Here is a 19968-nt window from a genome sequence, read left to right as displayed (position 1 = left end):
GTAGGGTGAGAAGGATTAGTGAGAGGAGGAGAATGAAGAGGAGGAGTAGGGTGCGGGGGTGTGAAAGAGATCGAAGGGGCGGAATATGAGGAAGCAATGAGCCGATAAATCAAGACAAATGAGAAATTCTGTTGAGCTTTTAGGTTCTGCCCTAGTATCAACGCAGATGTCGAATTTGCCGTCTTGTAGCCCTGCTTTCCTGCAATATTCTGCCTCCTAATCTTGTACATTTTCCTTTTTTTCATTCTCTCAGCTTCTCTTTACTTTCACTTTCATTCGTCGCAGAGACGTGCACAATGCTTGAGTCGGATTCATCGGCTGATTCAAAATACCTGATACTGGTTAGTCGTGAAATCCAAAGTACCTTGTATTCTATTATAGTGAGGTCCACGTTATAATGGCAGTGTGTTATTTGCAATGGTGTTGCTTTCCTTGTCTATCGTTCAACAAAGCAGATGACGCTATCTCATTCACGCATTGCGATGTTGCCACATCGTTTATTAACAATGTAGAAATTCAACTAATTGACAAAATATTCCATCTCAATCATGAAAATTTATTATTACATCTTTTAAAAATATATTTTCTTGACAAATAAAATATGGTTAGCTATTTTCAACAATAATGAACAGTTAAATTCATCAGATTTACCAGTATCAGCTGTTTGGGTGGCAAGGCTGAGATCTGGCAAACCCTTTTCTCCTATCTTCCTACACTGCCATTATAACGTGGACCTCAAAACTCAATATAGGTACATTGATGAGATCTAGTTTAATCGTTTCATTATCTTATCAGCTGATTGTTTTCTTCAAAATATCAAATTCATAAACTGCAGAAGATAACCAAAGAAATATTATATTGTACTGCATCTAAAGTTTACATCCAGTAAAGCTCTATTTTTCCAATTTCGCAATTTAATTAACCTTTCAAGTGATAAGTTCGGCGATGAGAAAATTGTACGAGTTTTTCTCGAGTGAAGTGTGATTTCTGTGTTTATAATTGGATTTGGTAGGTCTACAATATTATTTTGAGAATTATACTTGCATCTTGATATTTTTAATCAAATTTATATTATTTATGTTTCCCTTACATAACCAACTTATATCAAACACAATTAACAATAATATCCAATTACAAGAGCCTACGTCAAATAAAAGAATATATTTCGCAACAATCTGCATTAATAATAAACCAAATTTAGCTACAAAAATCTGACCTTTGGAGTATCTACTATAGGTTAGCTTCTGTAACTTGAAATACTGAAATACCAATAGGACAAAATTATTTTAATTTTATAATCTTCTCCACTGTTGTTGGCACACTACAATATTCAAATCAAAATTTTTTATTCACAATACAAACAGTTGAGGGTCCTGCCAAAACCAAAGGTTTTTCGGCGGGTGCCCAGTTACAGGAAAAAAATGAGTTACAAAAGATAAATAAACTAAGACAAAATAAATATTACACTTCGAAGATTTTAAGTAAAAAATGAAAGAAAACTAATACAAAATGCAAAAATAAAATAAGAAATATACATCAGATTTTGATACAGAATTAATAAAAAAAGGAAAAATGAAAATTTAATATTAAGGAATGAAATAATAAGGAAAAGGGAAAAATTGTTTTACACAAGTGATAGTACATTTTTATCGTTGAGGCAGGCGGCAGTGACAATAAAAGGAAAATTTCAAAACTTCAGCCAGCAAAAATTGTAAAATTCTAATAATGTAAGCATATTTGCTACATAGATCCATCGGATACATTATCTGTATGAAAAAAAATTGTGTTCTTTGATAGAAAAATTTATGTAATATCATGACAGAATATAGAATGAGTTGCTGAAAATGATAGAATGAGTGCTTTCTTATTGCTTAGCTTGTAATTGTCTATAACTTAACTCTCATTGGATATCGCCAAGATTACAACATTTGTTGCTACTTTCAGATATTAGCTTGTTATTTTCTCTTAACTCCTATTTTGGATTATGCTATGACAATGAAATACACTGCTCTACTATTAGCTAGCTTTTGATTGGTTGAACTTTCTGTAACCCAACTCCCATTGACAGTGAAATCTCTGCTATCCTATTGGTTATCAGAAAGCCGGGTGCTAGCTCAGTCTTCCTTGCTTGTTTGTGATTGGCTGGAGGCGTGGCCAGTCCTAGTCGAACAGCCAATCGTATTGCAGCTTGAGTTTCGAAACGGCTATTGCATTCCTTACATAGCTTTGTCTGAGTATATGATTGCATATAGGTAGTTCTCACGCTCCTGGATAGGTAGAATATATTTTTTTGATAACCTAATTCAAATTTCTTTCACATTATCTTGTCTTTATAATACGAATTGATCAGTTATTTCGACTCGAAGCAAAGATCTACATATTTCATCGATTGAACTCAGTTCAGTATCATTATTAAATTGCATTGAGAAGTGGTTTCAGGGTATCAACACATCATAGGCCAGACATAATTTTTAAATAAATATTTTACAGATTATTACTCTAACAAGACTAGGGAGAGGAAAGCATTCTGGGCCTATGGACACTAAAATATCTATCATGAAAATATAATCTTGGTTATATCATAGGAAAATAACAGATTTAAAAAATGTGATTCGAATATTGTATTGTATTCAGTAATATTTATTATTTGAAATCTTCAAGAGACTTTACTGAATATAGTAGGAATATTGAGAAAATTAATTGGGTCATTCCATAGTCCATGCTAATTAACAAATTCTGCCAATTCTTCTCTAATCACTGTTCAAAAAACTCGCCGAGCGTTGCAGATTGACTCAATGGTAAATACGATTCAGCAATTTTGATAATTGGCCAAAAATCTGATCCACTCAAGCATTAGCGGATCTCAAAACCTACTTACCTCTCTCCCCATTCACTACTAATGAAGCAAATCCAAAAATATCTTCTCTTTTCGCCTCCCTTGAATGCAGAGTCGTCTCTTTATCAAGTATCTCTCTCCTGAATCATTCTACTCTCATACTCTCTTCCTGTCATTCCATCCTTCTTTTTTACTCTCTTTTCATCACTCTATCTCTCTCCTAATTTTCACTACTCGCATACCCTCTCTTCCTCTCTGATTCCTCATTTCATATTCTCCCGTCAATCCTGTATCTCTCTCTTTATCTCCTCCACTCTCATACTCTCTCAATTTCATTCCATCCTCCTTTAATACTCGTCCGTCATCACTCTATCTCTCTCCTAATTTCTTCTACTCTCGTACCCTTTTATTATATTTTCTTCTCATTCACAGCTTTGACTGTATTCCCTATTAACTGTGTTTCATTGCCAACTTTTCATCCCTATAATTGTTATCATACTCAACACATTATTTTTGGAGTAGCTTGTGGTAGGTCATGAAACAACAATGTTATAGAATACATCTATTACCACAGTGTTTCCAAACTTCCTACCAATATTCTAGGGAATTGTTCCTGGGTGAGAAAAATATTTAAATATCATAATCAAACTGTCCGAGAGTCCTTAGGTACAAAAAATGAATACACAGCCGCTATATTTTATTTTTGTATGACTTATTAGAATCTTTGAATGTAAATAACTTTTAAAGGTTGGTTTGAGATATCAATGTGCGGTTCCCGCCATTCATTTTCTCTTGAAATTCTGTATCGAATTCATACATCTTATGACCTCTTTCCCCATTTAAAAAATGAAGTTGAATTCAAAATAGCGGTTCCAAGATGATGGACAAAATTTTGATGTGTCAGAAAAGTTGTTTTTCTTATTCGACAGGGATCCCCAATCGTCAAATTTCCCCTGTAAAAGGAATATTCAGCTGTGTCCATACTTCTACCAACTTTGTATAACAACCAACTAATAATGGATATTGTGACAACTGAAATTTCATAACCGGATTTCGTTTGATTTTTTTAGATCTTTGAACATCTAAGATGATTGATTAGATGAATATATTTGGATAATTTTAAGAATGAGATTATTTTGAAGATAATTTGAATTTGTCAATCGACTCCCGAGTTAGCTTAGTATTCATTTTTTAAACAAACTTAAGCAACTTTTTAACATTTATAAACATAATGTGATATAGTATTTTCATGCTTTATCCAAGACTAGCCGTCAGGCTCGCTTCGCTCGCCATATCCGTCTAGCCAGGGGGCTCCGCCCCCTGGACCCCCGACTGGATCGTCCAAGAGTGAGATCAGCAAGCTCTCTTCGCTCGCCTGCATTTTTCATTTGAGCATTTTTATCATGTGTTTGGACGATCCAGTCGGGGGTCCAGACTAAACGTCTGGCTAATATAATATTCCCAGGAATAGCTCTTATTGAAGTAGCAGTGCCCAATCAATTTTTCCGCGATAAATGCATTTCAATCTTCAACTTGGTGCCAACCTAACAAAGTCAATTCAACTTAATGCCAACCTGACAAAATTATTAATTTAGTTACCAGTTAACAACTGTTTCGAAGCGGTACTCTCTCTAGATTATAGTTCTATATTAACATATGGTATGGACATTTTTCAATTATAAATTTAGAGAATAAGAAGAACATACATGCTAAAAGACGAACTTTAAACCCTTAAAAACCACCCTTATAGTTAAAATATTGCCAAAAGATTTCTTAGTGCGCCTCTAAAGGGACAACTGAACATACCTACCAAATTTGAACGTTTTTGGTCCGGTAGATTTTTAGTTCTGCGAGTGAGTGAGTGAGTGAGTCAGTCAGTCAGTCAGAGAGTGAGTGCCATTTCGCTTTTATATATATAGATACATGATGATTGATAAACTACATCCTCTATATCAAGAAATTAATATTTACAAAATTTTACAGTAAATTCAAAGACATACCAAACCCAATTGTTAATTAATCTTTTGACATTCATCCCATGAGTTCAGTTCAAACCGTTTAACAAACCTATTATTGGCATGAAACCTATCATTCCATGAGACCAATTTAACAATATTGAGAATAAAATAATATATCCATTAATGTCGCTGTAAGCTGATATCCAAATGCTCAGTAGCAATAAATTATAAGCATTTCGTCCCTGATTTGGGAATTGCTAGTCAGCACCGTTCAGCACTCTCCAGATCTACTGCTCTCTGTGTTTCGAAGCTCTCTATATACCCATTGATCTCTATGCAAGATGAGATACCGGGAAGTTAGCTTGTCAATATTTAGGAAGTATTGATAACATCCTCCTTTCGGATTCTCTCATCATATCTCTATCTCTATCCGAAATATTGCAAATACAGAGTCGTCTCATTATCACAGTATCTCTCTCCTATAGTAAGGTCCACGTTATAATGGCAGTGAAGAAAGATAGGAGAACAACGTTGCCGATCCTCTGTCTTCTCAATGCCTTCTATAGACGGTAGCTGATACAGGTTTATTGATGTGATATTAACTGTTCATTCTCGTTTAAAATAATCAATTATATATTTTCATTAAGCAAGAAATTATATTTTTCAATAATTTCATAATGAATTTTCATAATTAAAGATGAAATATTTTGTTAATTGATTATTATTAATTCTACATTGTTAAAAGTTGATCTGGCAACATAGCAAAGCGAGAAAGAGATAGCGCTATTCGCTTTGTTAATGATAGACAAGGATAGCAATACCATTGCTAATTAAACACTGCAATTAAAACGTGGACCTCACTTATAATTTCTTTTGCTCTCATATCTCCTTCTCTCTCACTCTCTCATTCCTCCCTTTCCTCTCCCCTTTCACATCCCTTTCACATTCCTTTCCCATCCACCTTTCATACTCCCTCGTCCTCTCTCTCACTCCCTCTCTCTTCATCTTTTCAAAACATCTTCATATAAAACATATGTAATATCGTTCAGTGAGTTTCAACACTCCTCTATAAATCTATCTGTCGATGTTTCCCGAGCTATTTATACATCTCCTACTCTATGCCGATTGTGGTCACCGGTGAAAAAAGACCCAGAATGCTGTGGATAGGGGGGTGGGCATTGACGGAAATCTCCAGAGATATGAGTTTATGGACATTTCCGATTTGGATTATTTGAACTATGGGAGCGACCAACTGTTGAATGCTGTACCCTTCCCATAGTCCCACATCCCCATCCTATAACCCCACATCTTCATCCTATATAGCCACACATCCCCATTCTATAACCCTACATCCGATATCATGATCTCACATCTCATACTGTTCACATTCCGCCAAATAGAGTCTATTGAGATGTCATCGATGTTCCACTATATTGATTCATACAATAAGTACATCATCCAAATGATAGGGAGAGAAGAAATAAGGTAACCTTGTGCTATTCCTCTCTCAAATTTAGATGAGGATCGATGATGTCCTCATGGAGTTCCACTCGAACTTCATTCATTCAACACATAGTAAAATCAGTATTATTGGAAACTTATCTCATTCATAGGGTGCAATCATCTTTTAAACAATTTTTAATAGAATAGGTGAGTTTAGATCCCTCTAATAGACTAGTATAAAAGTATTCAGGTTGAAGAAGTTTGCTTATAAATTGTTTCCAATGGAATAATAATCAAGTTCAGTTCTCTGTGATACATTTTTAGAAGTATTTATCGATATTGAGGCGCATTCTGCTAGCTCAATGGATAATAAATTTTTTGCCAAATAAAATAAATATTTTTTAAAATGAAAATAATCATTAAAAATCAATAGGTTTCGGCGTGACTGGGAAAAGAAGCCTTGAGCTCTTTTTAGAAGAATACTTTTTAGAAGTATTTACCGATATTGAGGCTCAATCTGCTAGGTCACTAGAGGATTAAATAATTAATAATGAATTTATAGCAAAACAAAAGAGATATTAGAAAAAAAATAGTCATCAAAATACAATAGGTTTTGGCATGACTGGAGAAAGAAGCCTTGAGCTCCAGCCACCAGGGTAATGATATCTAAACAGGGGTAGTGGGGTTTTACGATATAATTCGTGTTTGGAACAGTTTCAGCACATAATTATCTTAAAAAAACATGTATTTCCATGGGAAATTCTTTTAAGAATTTTTATCTTCCACATTCGCTCATAAAAGAATATTATAGTTCAATGTAGGGAAAGAAATGATTATGGTATAATACGTGTTTAGAAAAGTTTCAGAACAGATCTTAGAATATTACGGTATATAATTAAACAATATAGATCAATGTAGGAAAATAAATGATTACGGTATAATTCGTGCTTTCAAAAGCTTCATAACAGACTTAGAACATCATGAAATTCAATGTGAAATTTTTTCAAGGTTCTATATTTTCCACATTCCTTTATAAATTTATACTTGAATAATGTAGGAGAATAAATTATAACGTTTTGAAATTTGTGTTTAGAAGAGTTTTAGAACAGATCTTCGAACAACTTGAAATTCAATGTGAAATTCCTTCAAAGTTCTATATTCTTCTCATTCGCTTATAACAACTGTCAAATATTATAACTCAATGTAGGAAAATGAATTAGTCTATAGAAATAAATGGCCTACCTAGTAGAAATATTACAACCAACTCTATTTCACCAGAAGATATTGAAAAGGTAGAGGATTGGAATATTCACATTGAAATATCAATACAAAATTAAACAGGATAGAAGAATTCCATCCATTATATTGGAAATGATTTTAATAAGAAAACCAATATTGATTTAAACTCTATTCTGATAAGTTATTTGCACAATATTTGATAATAAATTGACAGTTCTTGTCTTATATTTTCCCAAATCTCATTCTCCAACATTCTACTTCCAGACGTTTAGGCTTGGCGCACACCAGTTAGTCAAGACAAGACAAGACATGATCAGTCACGTTTAGTCACAATACTTCACATAGTAGCTAATGAAGACATGTCTAATTGCAATGATTAATCAGTGTGAGTTGCGCCATAAGCAACTAGGCTATGTGAAGTATTGTGACTAATCGTGACTAGTCTTGTCTTGACCAAATGGTGTGTGCTCACCCTAAGGCTAGGCGCACACCAGTTAGTCAAGACAAGACAAGACATGATCAGTCACGTTTAGTCACAATACTTCACATTGTTGCTCATGAAGACATGTTTAATTGCAATGACTAATTAATTAGTGTGTGTTGCGTCATAAGCAACTATGTGAAGTATTGTGACTAAACGTGTCTGATCATGTCTTGTCTTGACTAACTGGTGTGCGCCTAGCCTTAGGGTAGCACTCACCAGTTAGTCAAGACAAGACTAGTCACGATTAGTCACAATACTTCACATAGTTGCTTATGAAGCAACACACACCGATTAGTCATTGCAATTAGATATGTATTCATAAGCAACTATGTGAAATATAGTGACTAAACATGTTTGATCATGTCTTGTCTTGTCTTGTCTTGACTAACTGGTGTGCGCCTAGCCTAAAAGCTTACAACGAAATACCATGTAATAAACCAAAAACCTTGATAGCATTAAAAAAATAATAGATTCATTTTTGTCTCATACAGGAGCAGTAATACAAGGAACCATTTAGATCAAAAGATATCAAATATAATAGTGAAAATAACCTGAAAGTGTGTAGAACTCTATTGACTAATACAGTAAATAATAAAATATTTAAATCACTGACATTGTTGGGAACACTATACAGATTGTGTCTTGATACTAGATATAACAGAAAACATAAGAAACGTTACTACAACAAAAATAGATAATAAATAATTAAACCAAAATATAAACAATTAAACCAAAATACAGTTCGTGACAGTTTGAGTGGAAAGTGTACTGTGCATTCTGAACTGAAGAAGAAGAATACAACTCTCAACAATGGTGATCTGAATGAAATGACCTTGTGTGACCTTGGAATCAGCTGATCGTCTTTCAAGATGGGATGCATCCAGTCTTACTTCAAACGTGGTTCGTATTTGTCTATTTTCAATATTTATTTGAATTGAATAATTATTTACATTTATATTGGGACTTGTGTTGTTGAATGCAAACTTTGTCTGCTTGATTCACAGCGCTTTCCTGGTCTGTGATATGATTCAGGAGAAAAATCAATTAGGCTATTACATTCAATTTCAACACTAACCAGCCTTTGTAGCTATGATTGTGCTGGAAAAATGTCCTTAGTTTGTATGTTCAAGTAACCCGAATCGTTTAAAACATATACAGTTGAACCTCTGTATAACGAACCTCCACTTAACGAAATCCTCTACACAACGAATTTTTACCTGGTCCCATGACATTTTAGAGTTTTGGCTGCTTATTTACCTCTATTTAACGAATTTCGGACCTCTCAACAACAAAGTTTTCTCTTGACTTCAACATACAAAATGTAGTGTGTATAGGAAGCAGACGGTCATTTTCAATAAATTGTTTAGTTTCAGCAGAAATGTCAATAGACTAAAAATTATGGCAGTTCAGGTAGGAAGAAGATAGGATAGTAGACAGTCAAAAGAGGGTGAAACACAAGTCGGGAATTGAATTCCAAGAACTTGTCATTATTGTAGACCAGACAGGTGAACGACTGGGCTTTCCCATTCTTGCTTTTGTCACACATTTCAATTATTTGAACTGACTATGAGATTATGGCTGTGACGAGCCTGAGGAGAAGAATCCGTCAGATCAAGAAGTTATAGAGGCTTTCAAAATTACCAGGCAAGGATTAAAACTGAAAAATAGTGTACCAGACATGTCTGTTTTAATAGATGTGAGTCGTTTATCGAACATAATGTTTTATTCAAATGCAAAATTCAACCAAAAATTACTCTCTTTTCCAAATATAAAACATTAAAAAATAGGAAAGTTGAGTTATTATAGTATTTATAGTGAAGTTATTGACAAAATAACCGTATTTTGCGTTCCATCTAATAGTAGTGTAAAAAGTTGAAAAATATTGCTACCGAGTAGGTATGTACTTTGATTAAACTCTACTAATAGACAAATCAAGCTTTCTGGAGATAAATTGGTGAGTTTACTTACTTATTACATTCTATAAATATAAAATACATGTTTTTTTCAAACAGCATGAATTTTCAAATTTCCATATTAATATTGGCCTAATAGGTACCCTACCGTTCGCAATGATATGTTTTATGTAACATATTCATTCATTTACCGCCGTGAAACGATATTATAAGATCCATAGGATCGTGGCAGTTTTCTTGACAGAACCTCTCAATAACGAATACCTCTCTATAGCGGTATTTTCACAAGTTAGTAAGTTATCATAATTATTATTAAATGAAAATAGAATCTAAATGCTGTAATCCACTCCGAAGACTTCTGCTACTGAAAATATTGACAACAGGGTAAACAGCTAGATGGAAATTCGATGAGCCCTACTATTAAACAATTATTTGTCAGCCCGGGAATCAAACCCAATACCATCTTCGGGGTGAATATTACAGCATTTGATTTGGATTTTCGTTTAGTAATTATTAATCCATAAGCATTTGAATAATTTCAATATCTCAGTAATTTCCATTTTTAGTGAGTTTGTTATCAAAATAATTGAGAGGGAAAAGTCAGTCTGAAACGAAACTTTTTTCTCTTAACGATTGGAATCTGTGATTAAAATAAGGTTAGATCCAATTTTGACCTCTCATTACCATTTCCTCATTCAATTTTTTTTATTTAATCAGAATTACACAACTTACAGAAAAGTACCACATGCTTATAAGCCCAAAACGGTTCCAATTCTAATTTATACAACACAATTTTGAACACAATAATTGGAGAAAGCGTTCATTACATCCATTCTGAAGGTACTAATCTACTATTTCTCTGCCTCCTGGTAAACAGCATAGAAGATCTTCTTGAAAAGACTCACAGTCTGTATTTATTCCCTAAATAGCATTGCAACGAAGGAAATTCCTTGGCTGCGCGGAGGAAATAACACAGCCAGGTATAGAGACAGACAGGGAAACAGGGAATGTTGGGCCTTTCTCATCCCAGATGTCAGTGAGCTAGGGGTAGCTCAACCCCCTCAATACCTCCCACCACTCCCCACCCAGTCTGTCTGCGTAGGGCCGTTGTCATGGCAACAAGGAGGAAAAATAATAATAGAAATCCTACTACCTACACACTACAAATAATCTCCCATCCCTTTCTCCCTTCATCACACGTCACGTCTTTCCCTATCAACTCTGTCTGCAAGCTCTTTTTCTTCTTCTTCTTCTTCTTCTTCTTCTTCTTCTTCTTCTTCTTCCTCTTCTTCTTCCCTCGCCTTCATCCCTATTTTGTGTCTCGATGTCTCTTTCTTCTTCTTACAAGCTTCTCCTTTCATTCAATCACATCCAATAGCTTCGAATACCTATTTCCATACCCATATTATTCTTTCTGAGGTTCATTTTTATTTCTGTTGGTTTATCAATCAATTTATTCGTTTCCCTCAGTTGGATTTGAAGAGTACGTAGAGTTATTTTTCTTGCTCTTGTTGTTATTCTCCTTCTACTTCTTCTTCTTCCCTTGCCATCATTCGTATTTTTTATCTCGATGTCTCTTCTTTTTTGTATTTCTTCTCCTTACATGCTTCTCTTTCCATATTTCTTTCATTCAATCACATCCAAAAGCTTCGAGTACCTATTTCCTCACACATATTATTCTATCTGGAGCTCATTCTTATTTCTGTTGGTTTATCAATCAATTTATTCGTTTCCCTCAGTTGGATTTGAAGAGTCGGCAGAGTGCTTCCTTTTCTTCTTCTTCTTCATCTTCTTCTTCTTCTTCTTCTTCTTCTTCATCATCTTCTTCTTCTTCCTTTTTTTCTTCTTCTTCGTCGTCGTCTTCTTCCCTTGCCTTCATCCTTATTTTGTGTCTCGATGTCTCTTCCTTTTTGTATTTCGTCTCCTTACATGCTTCTCCTTCCATATTTATTTCATTCAATCACATCCAAAAGCTTTGAGTACCTATTTCCATACCCATATTATTCCATCTGGAGTTCATTTTCATTTCTGTTGGTTTATCAATCAATTTATTCGTTTCCCTCAGTTGGATTTGAAGAATCGGTAGAGTTTTTTTTCTTGTTGTTATTCTTCTCCTACTTCTTCTTTCCATTTTTCTTCTTCTTCCCTCCCATTCGATCAGTAGCAATATCTACATTTCTATTCCCATGTAGTTATCCTTGATTATAAATTTTTCTCTCAATCCTCAGTTCAATCAATCAATTTATCAATCAATTTTATTTGCCATTCATCCTGTTTTCCACTCGACATGAGAAATTGATAATAACACTTCGATAAACACTCTTTTTCAAAGGTCTAAAGATTCTCTGTGAAGTTATCAATCGAAAGACTCTGGTCCAGTTGCACAACAACCGGTTAAATTTTAACCCTGATTAATTCCACGAGAACCAATCAGAAAAAGCGTTTTTGAAAAGACAGCTTCTCGTGGAATAAGTCACGGTTAAAATTTAACCGGGTGTTGTGCAACCGGCACTCTGACTAGAACTAAAAAATAAATCGACAAACCTTCTATTGGAACTCATCATCCAGCAAGTGCTGCTACCTAGTGACTGGATTCATAATTACATGTCATACAAACTGTCGACCAATCAGGTGTGAGAGTAGGCGGAGTTGTAAATATGACCCAACTTGTGCTGCCGTCTACTGGCAGAATTTTGGGTGAGTTAGATCATAAACTGTAGCCCGATCAGAAGATAGTCGAAATCGAGAGGTTTGGTTATTAAAAAGATATTGCTGTCACCTATTATAATGCCAGAGTTTAGTCTGTCATTTATATTGGTAGGATTGCAAGATTGCGACTATATTCATACTGTCAATCAATCAGGAGAGAGTGGGTGAGATACATTGGGCATCTGACTGAAATTATTGGTTTGCTATCCTTGCATGTCATTAAATAAATCATAAATATACTGTGAAATATATTCTTTTCCAAAAACACTTTACCCACATGGGCTACTTTTAAACAAATTAATAAAAAACAATATAAAAATCTTAAAATAAATCTTAAATCAATATAAAATGAAGGGTACTACAAGACTTTTATTTTGTTTTTTATTAATTCTTTTCCAACTCTGCACCGTTGCCAAATTGTTTGTAGTCTGTATAATCATGATGAATTACCTAAATATTTCATCTCGATTATGAAAAGGTATTATGAAATCATGGAAAATGGATTTTTTGGCAAATAGAACATATTTGACACATTTTCAACAGGTTCGACAATAATTATCATATCAGATATTGATCATAACAAGAATTATTGACCAAAAATTGATATCAGATAAGATTTACTGGAATAACTTAAATCACAGCTATGAAGGCTTGAATCACAGCTACGAATCACTCTAGAAGGCGGTGGTAACCGTAAAGTGGCACCAATGCCTTCCTATTATTTCCACTGACTTTATCACGTGAATTATGATCACCCCGACACATATTATTATAGTGGGTTATCAAAATGATTATGATTATGGTTATCATTCTAATTATTAGAGCTGTATTAGCAACTTTTGTATGTATAATAATTATAATAATTTTACTGTACGGTGACCGACGTATGAATAAGAATATTACTGTATCTCCGCAGTTTACTATACATTACAGGAATATCTCTACTATTTATTTCCAAGTGGGTATTGTACTTCTGTTAATAGCCTGAACAAATTGGAACAATAAAGAGGTAGCAAATTGATTATGAAAAATGGGTTGGAAGTTTAGTAAATTTAGAAAGTCAGTTTGCAAAAAAGAAAACAGAACAATGAATCGAAAATTGGTAGAGGAGCAGAAGATGATGATGATGATGATGATGATGATGATGATGATGATGGAGGAGAAAAGGAAGAAGAATAAGAAGAAGAAGAAGAAGAAGAAGAAGAAGAAAGAAGAAGAAGAAGAAGAAGAAGAAGAAGAAGAAGAAGAAGAATAAGAAGAAGAAGAAGAAGAAGAAGAAGAGAAGAAGAAGAAGAAGAAAAAAGAAGAAGAAGAAGAAGAAGAAGAAGAAGAAGAAGAGAAGAAGAGAAGAAGAGAAGAAGAAGAAGAAGAAGAAGAAGAAGAAGAAGAAGAAGAAGAAAGAAGAAGAAAGAAGAGAAGAAGAAGAAGAAGAAGAAGAAGAAGAAGAAGAAGAAGAAGAGAAGAAGAAGAAGAAGAAGAAGAAGAAGAAGAAGAAGAAGAAGAAGTAGTAGTAGTAGAGGAAGAACAATTAGAAGAAGAAATAAAATTGGGTTAATTCTTGTTCACCGTACCGTACAACACCAATATAGTGAAACACAACAGGCCGGAAGACGATATCTCACTCCTTCATCACCTCCTCCTTGTCCACCACCATTTTCTCCTCCACCATACCTCTTCATCCACCTTTCTCTCTTCCTCTAGCTAATTCTCTTAATCATCCCCTTCTTCACCTCAACACTCTCTTTCATTTCCTCTACCAACTCCCTTTTCTTGAAACGAAAACCTTTTTCCTCTGAATTTCTTCCGATCCTTCCCATAGATTCTCTGATGCTCTTCGTCTCTTTTCATGCTACTCTCTATTATTCACTCTTCCTCCCTTCCCACTCTCTTACACTCACAACCTCACTCTCTCTCTCTTTCTCTGTTTTTCTCTCTCCTATTTTGTTTCGTCAAAACACCACTCTCTAAGCGGTGGAAGCGCGTTTCAAACTTGAGTAGGATTTTCCCGATAAACGTCTCTGCGCTTTCCTTCTTCTACCTAATCCCCCCAGAGCTGGAAAATCCGCCAACTCATGTTTTAATCCCGCGTTATTCTATATGCCTCTTCCCCTTCTTCTTCTTCATCCTCTTCTTCCTCTTTTTCTTTTTCTTTTTCTTCTTCTTCTTCTTCTTCTTCTTCTTCTTCTTCTTCTTCTTCTTCTTCTTCTTCTTCTTCTTCTTCTTCTTCTTCTTCTTCTTCTTCTTCTTCATCCTGTCAATCTGCTGCATCTCTTCGTACTTTGTTCTTCTTCTCTAGAAGAGAAGATTTTTAAGAGATTTTTTATTGTTCATCGCTTACTCCAACAATTTGAAAAACAATCGATTGAGGATTTTTCAATAGGAGAAAATAGAGCTATACAATTTGCTATATAGACTATTTGATAGTTACATTAGATAATTACAGGGCACGCGTGTTCAATTGACCATATTCAATATTGTAAAGACCAAGCTGGATGCAACCGGGCATAAGTTTTTCGAGAAGAAACTGTTATGATTGGAATATTACAAATTTTTAGACTAATTAATTATTCTTATTGACAAATAACTCTTATATTCTTATTGAAATTTGTCTTTCTATAGTGAAGTTCACGTTATAATGGCAATGGTATTGCTATCCTTGTCTTTCATTTGCAATGGTATTGCTAGCCTTGTCTTTTATTCAACAAAGCGGATAGCGCTCTCTCTTTCTCGCTTCGCTCTGTTGCCAGATCATCTCTTAACAATGTATAGTAAATAATTAATTAACAAAATATCCCATCTTAATTTTAAAATTTATTAAGAAATTATTGGAAAATATAATTTCTTGCATAATAAAATATAATTGATTATTTTAAACGAGAATGAACAGTTAATATTACATCAATAAACCTGTTTCAGCTACCATCTATAGAAGGCATTGACAAGACAAAGGTTCGGCTATCGAACCGTTGCTCTGCTATCTTTCTTCACTGTCATTATAACGTGGACCTCACTATAGTTGAACTGGGTTATTATTAAGCTGTGTCCACAACTTATTTATTCAGTATGGACACGGTTTTAGAATACGATTCAACTGCTCAATGCCTTGTCATGCAGGTGGCCATTATACATACCAAACTCGACCCTGGATGTTTTCAATGATCTGTCGAATAGAAATAGATCATTCATCAGCGTTCAGTTTAAGACCTGGCGCATGCTCAGTGTAGAGTATTTAAATTGTTTGTGGAGCTTTTAAATGCCAGATCTGCTGTTCTGTATATATAGAGTTGACGTTTCAAGTGTTTGGAGAACAGTAGCACATTCCAATGAGGCAGGCAATGCAAGGCACCTCTGTTAGGATCACCGGCTATTTTTGAAAACACCTCAACAGTCCATTAGTGTGTGCATATGTTCTCAAGTGGCCCAGCTTCCTTCCATTCACCAAGCATTAATAGTGTAACAATCCTTACAATCCTGGCTTTACAATTCTGTTTTCAATCCTTACAATCCTGGCTTTACAATTCTGTTTTCAATCCTTACAATCCTGGCTTTACAATTCTGTTTTCAATCCTTACAATCCTCTTTTCTCAATCCTCTGCTCGCATGTATCTAATCTTAAGGTGCGTACAGATATATGCGCCGCGAACATGAGCAATTCACTTTTAATCAGCTGATGCTAAGGTTTTTATATCTGTATCTTACCGTTTCTGTAAAAATACAGATATAGTCAGCTGATTAAAAGTGAATAATTGCTCATGTTCGCGGCGCGTAAATCTGTATGCATCTTTAGGAACATCTGTTCCTAATGCTCTTAGGAACTAGAGTTCTAAAACTCTTTTAAGCTTTCAATATTTCCACTTCATGAAAAATCATCCATTTTTTTGAACTCGTCATTCGTATTTTATTCATTCATTCACATTGAGATCATAGACAAATCATAAGAATATATAGGAAAGGGTCTTATTGTTATCAACATCATTCTTTGAAAAATTGATGGGTTATAGCATAGAGAAACAATAGCATAAGTAGATATCCCATGGTATAGGGCGTTTATGTCACAACTTTTACTGTTATCTCAAGCTGATAGTCCACGTATTTCTTTCTTGTGAAGATTTATGACGCTGGTAGTCTCTCATATTGTGCCTTTCATACACTCCTACCCCGTCAAAACAGTAAAAATCGACAATAATCGACAGTAGTCGGCTTGAGATAACAGTAAAACTCGCGACATAAACGACCTATACCATGGGATATCTACTTACGCTACTGTTTCTCTATGGTTATAGTGAGATTCACTTTTTAAAGACTGTGGAAATAAAGACTAAGTTGCCAGTTTTCTTTTTTTCATTTTTTACCGCCTTCTTTAGCCATTAAGGCGGCCATGGTAGATAGATGTGATTCAAGTTATCCTTATATATTTGATCCAATTTAAATTGTTGATTCTTGTAAGTAAGAACGATGAAATTATTATTTGTTTATCTCTTTGTGATATCTTAGTGTATCTCTCACCGGTTGGTAGAGAGTTAGTGGGAAGGAAATTTGAATATTCTTTCCAAAGAATGGACATTGATATGTCCAAAACTCCGCCAATTTATGTAGATGCATAACAATATTATCTATAGCTATTACCAATTGCTTTTTTCATATCATAATGCAGTTCAAAAATCATTTTTTTAGTATATATTATGTAAATTCATCTTTAATTTTGCTGTATTGTAAGCTATTGTATATAGTGTAAAAGCCAGTATATATTGTAATCTACATAAATAAAGTAATCAATCAATCAATCACCATAGCTTGTTAGCTTTGACTGCTCTGGAAATTGTCACAAACTTAAACCTTCCAGGCACAAGAGCAAGAGTTTACGTTATAGTATTATGTTAAACATTATATTATAAGAGCTCAATCCATTAAACAGAAAAGCAAGAATGGTCATTCAGGAAACTCTCGAAAAAACTCCTTATACTCCAGAAAATCAGTACTCCGAAAAATGGATGACTTGAATGAATATTCGAAAGAGCTTGAACCTCAAAATCAGTATCCAAAATACAAGGTGGTGTTCTAGCTCCTAATGTTCACATTGCATGTTTCACAGTCACGATGATATCGATATTTTTATGATTGCTCCAAACGCCCATTATGTTTTCTGTGTTGTCATCACCAATTTCCAAATAAGTTGAAGCCTGGAACAAAATGTCTGTTAACAAAACAGAGAAATTATCAGGGGTCTGAATCCAATACTATTAAACGAGCAATTTCTGTTTATATGTTTAGATGTTCATATGTTTGTGTTTCACCGGATCTCGAAAACGAAATTTGGAACATAGTAGGTTTATGATATAAAAATTCGATTGCACTAGGTTTCATCCTTGGGAAAACTCGTTGAACGACATAAAAAGGATAATTCATCCTTAGCTGAAATAGCTTAGACTTTCGTCTTCTGTATATAGTAAAAAACACGGTATTTAGATGAAAACGGTAGTGGTCATGAAATGTGTGCGCAGAGGCCAGCCAGCTAGATTGCGTCATCGCCACCAACCGAGGTTTTTAACACCTATTGGCAATTTATGAAACTTATTTATTTAAAACAGATGTTTGGACATTATAAAATGACGTCAGCTACACCGGAAATTTAGCACAAACATGCGCGTGACACCTACCGTCTTCTTCTATATACCGTGGTAAAAAGTGAGTGAGTGATTCTATGGAAAATCAAAATATCGCATCCCCGAAATTCATAAGCTGACGTATAATAGCCAGCTGTAGAATATAAACACCATCGTTTTAGTGAATTGTGTTCTGTTTATCAATAAATAAAAATAACGAGCGAAGCTCGGTGCCCAGATATTAAAATATGTATCTACAGTATTTCCAATTGAAAAGAGGAAATAATAAGAGTTGATTATGATAAACACGATTTATAATTATCATATACTTATAATATATGATGACTTACCTCCTTTCTTTATTAATATAAACAGAAAAAAATTAAAAAATAAGTATTTATTTATTTACTTCATATCACTTGAAAATGGCATCAATGTTGAAACATGTTGTGATGAAATAGTTCAAAAAAGGGTACTGAGATTTTTATTTTTATTTCTATTTATCTTCTTTCTTTACTATGGAATTCTATTATGACTATGATGATTCTATGATAAATTACCTGTTAGTTATTCTGTTATACTGACTGTAAACAGACAACATCACGGAAAACAATGATGGATAAAAACTACTTGATACTGTTAAAAGCACTTTCAAGGCCAAATTGGCAAAATCAAATTCAGTAGAACAATAATATTTGAAATACTGTTTCCGGTTTTTACACCATTGTCAATCTCTAGTAAACAGAAAATTGAATGCTGAGCAGAAGAATATATGTATACCGTTGATAGTTCTCATTACCAGGTTTTTAATTATTGGGCGTGTCTAGCCTCGGCCAATGACAGTAGAGCCATAGAGAAACAATAGCATAAGTAGATATCCCATGGTATATGGCGTTTATGTCGCAACTTTTACTGTTATCTCAAGCCGATAGTTCATGTAATTCTTTCCTGTGAAGCTGTGTGACACTGGTAGTCTCTCATATTGTGCCGTTCTCACACTCTCACCCCAACAAAACAGTAAAAATCGACAATAATCAACAGTAATCGGCTTGAGATAACAGTAAAAGTTGCGAGATAAACGCCCTATACCATGGGATATCTACTTACGCTATTGTTCCTCTATGGTAGAGCTCAACCTTCATTGGTCAACAGCTAATGGCCAATCGCAGCGCTCCCCCTAACTGTATATTCTGCTGCATAATGTTTGAGTAAACAATTAAATGACAACTAATAAAACAGCTGGTTTGAGCTTCCAGTCACTACTTCTGTAAACAAAGCCATAGTGCATTCGTGTGACGTCATCACAGGTAGGGCTCCTACACCAATGAAAATACTAGTTGTTATAGATCACCTAAAATCAACAAATTTTTATTGGTGTAGGAGCCCCTACCTGTGCTGACGTCACACGAATGCACTACGACTTTGTTTACGGAGGTAGGGTTCCAGTTTACTTATCTACAGATCGATAATAGAGTAGAACAATAATATTTGATATACTAATTTCGGCTGTTACACCATTGTCAAACTCTAGTAAACAGAGAGAACATGTTGTGATAAAATAATTCAAAAAAGGGTACGTACTGAGATTTTTATTTTTATTTCTATTTAACATGTTTCATGTTTGATATTTCGTTTCAATGCAAGTATTTTGAATTGTTTAAATAAATCAGTGGTTTAGACAATATCAAGTCGTTTTCTTGCAATATGGATGTCTACCACAACAACACAGCGAAACTTATTTATTAGATCTATATCATATAATCCTTTACGCTCTATTTCTTCT

The 19968-nt window shown here is 34.3% G+C and overlaps 1 protein-coding gene across 3 annotated transcripts in view; it reads left to right on the top strand.

The window, feature by feature from the left end:
• LOC111049457 (A-kinase anchor protein 12) overlaps nt 1-19968 on the top strand; it is a 109776-nt gene that overhangs the window by 18502 nt on the left and 71306 nt on the right. For all 3 annotated transcript variants that reach the window (XM_039426614.1, XM_039426613.1, XM_039426612.1), the window contains exon 2: nt 8452-8860. In XM_039426614.1, coding sequence (XP_039282548.1) covers nt 8830-8860 — 31 coding nt within the window. In that variant the 5' untranslated portion in view covers nt 8452-8829. The remainder of the gene's footprint in view (nt 1-8451; nt 8861-19968) is intronic.

Source organism: Nilaparvata lugens, chromosome 4, assembly GCF_014356525.2.
Source record: "Nilaparvata lugens isolate BPH chromosome 4, ASM1435652v1, whole genome shotgun sequence".
NCBI classification, from domain to species: domain Eukaryota; kingdom Metazoa; phylum Arthropoda; class Insecta; order Hemiptera; family Delphacidae; genus Nilaparvata; species Nilaparvata lugens.
The sequence above is the reverse complement of the archived record's forward strand: the minus strand, read 5'-3'. Positions and strand labels throughout refer to the sequence as shown.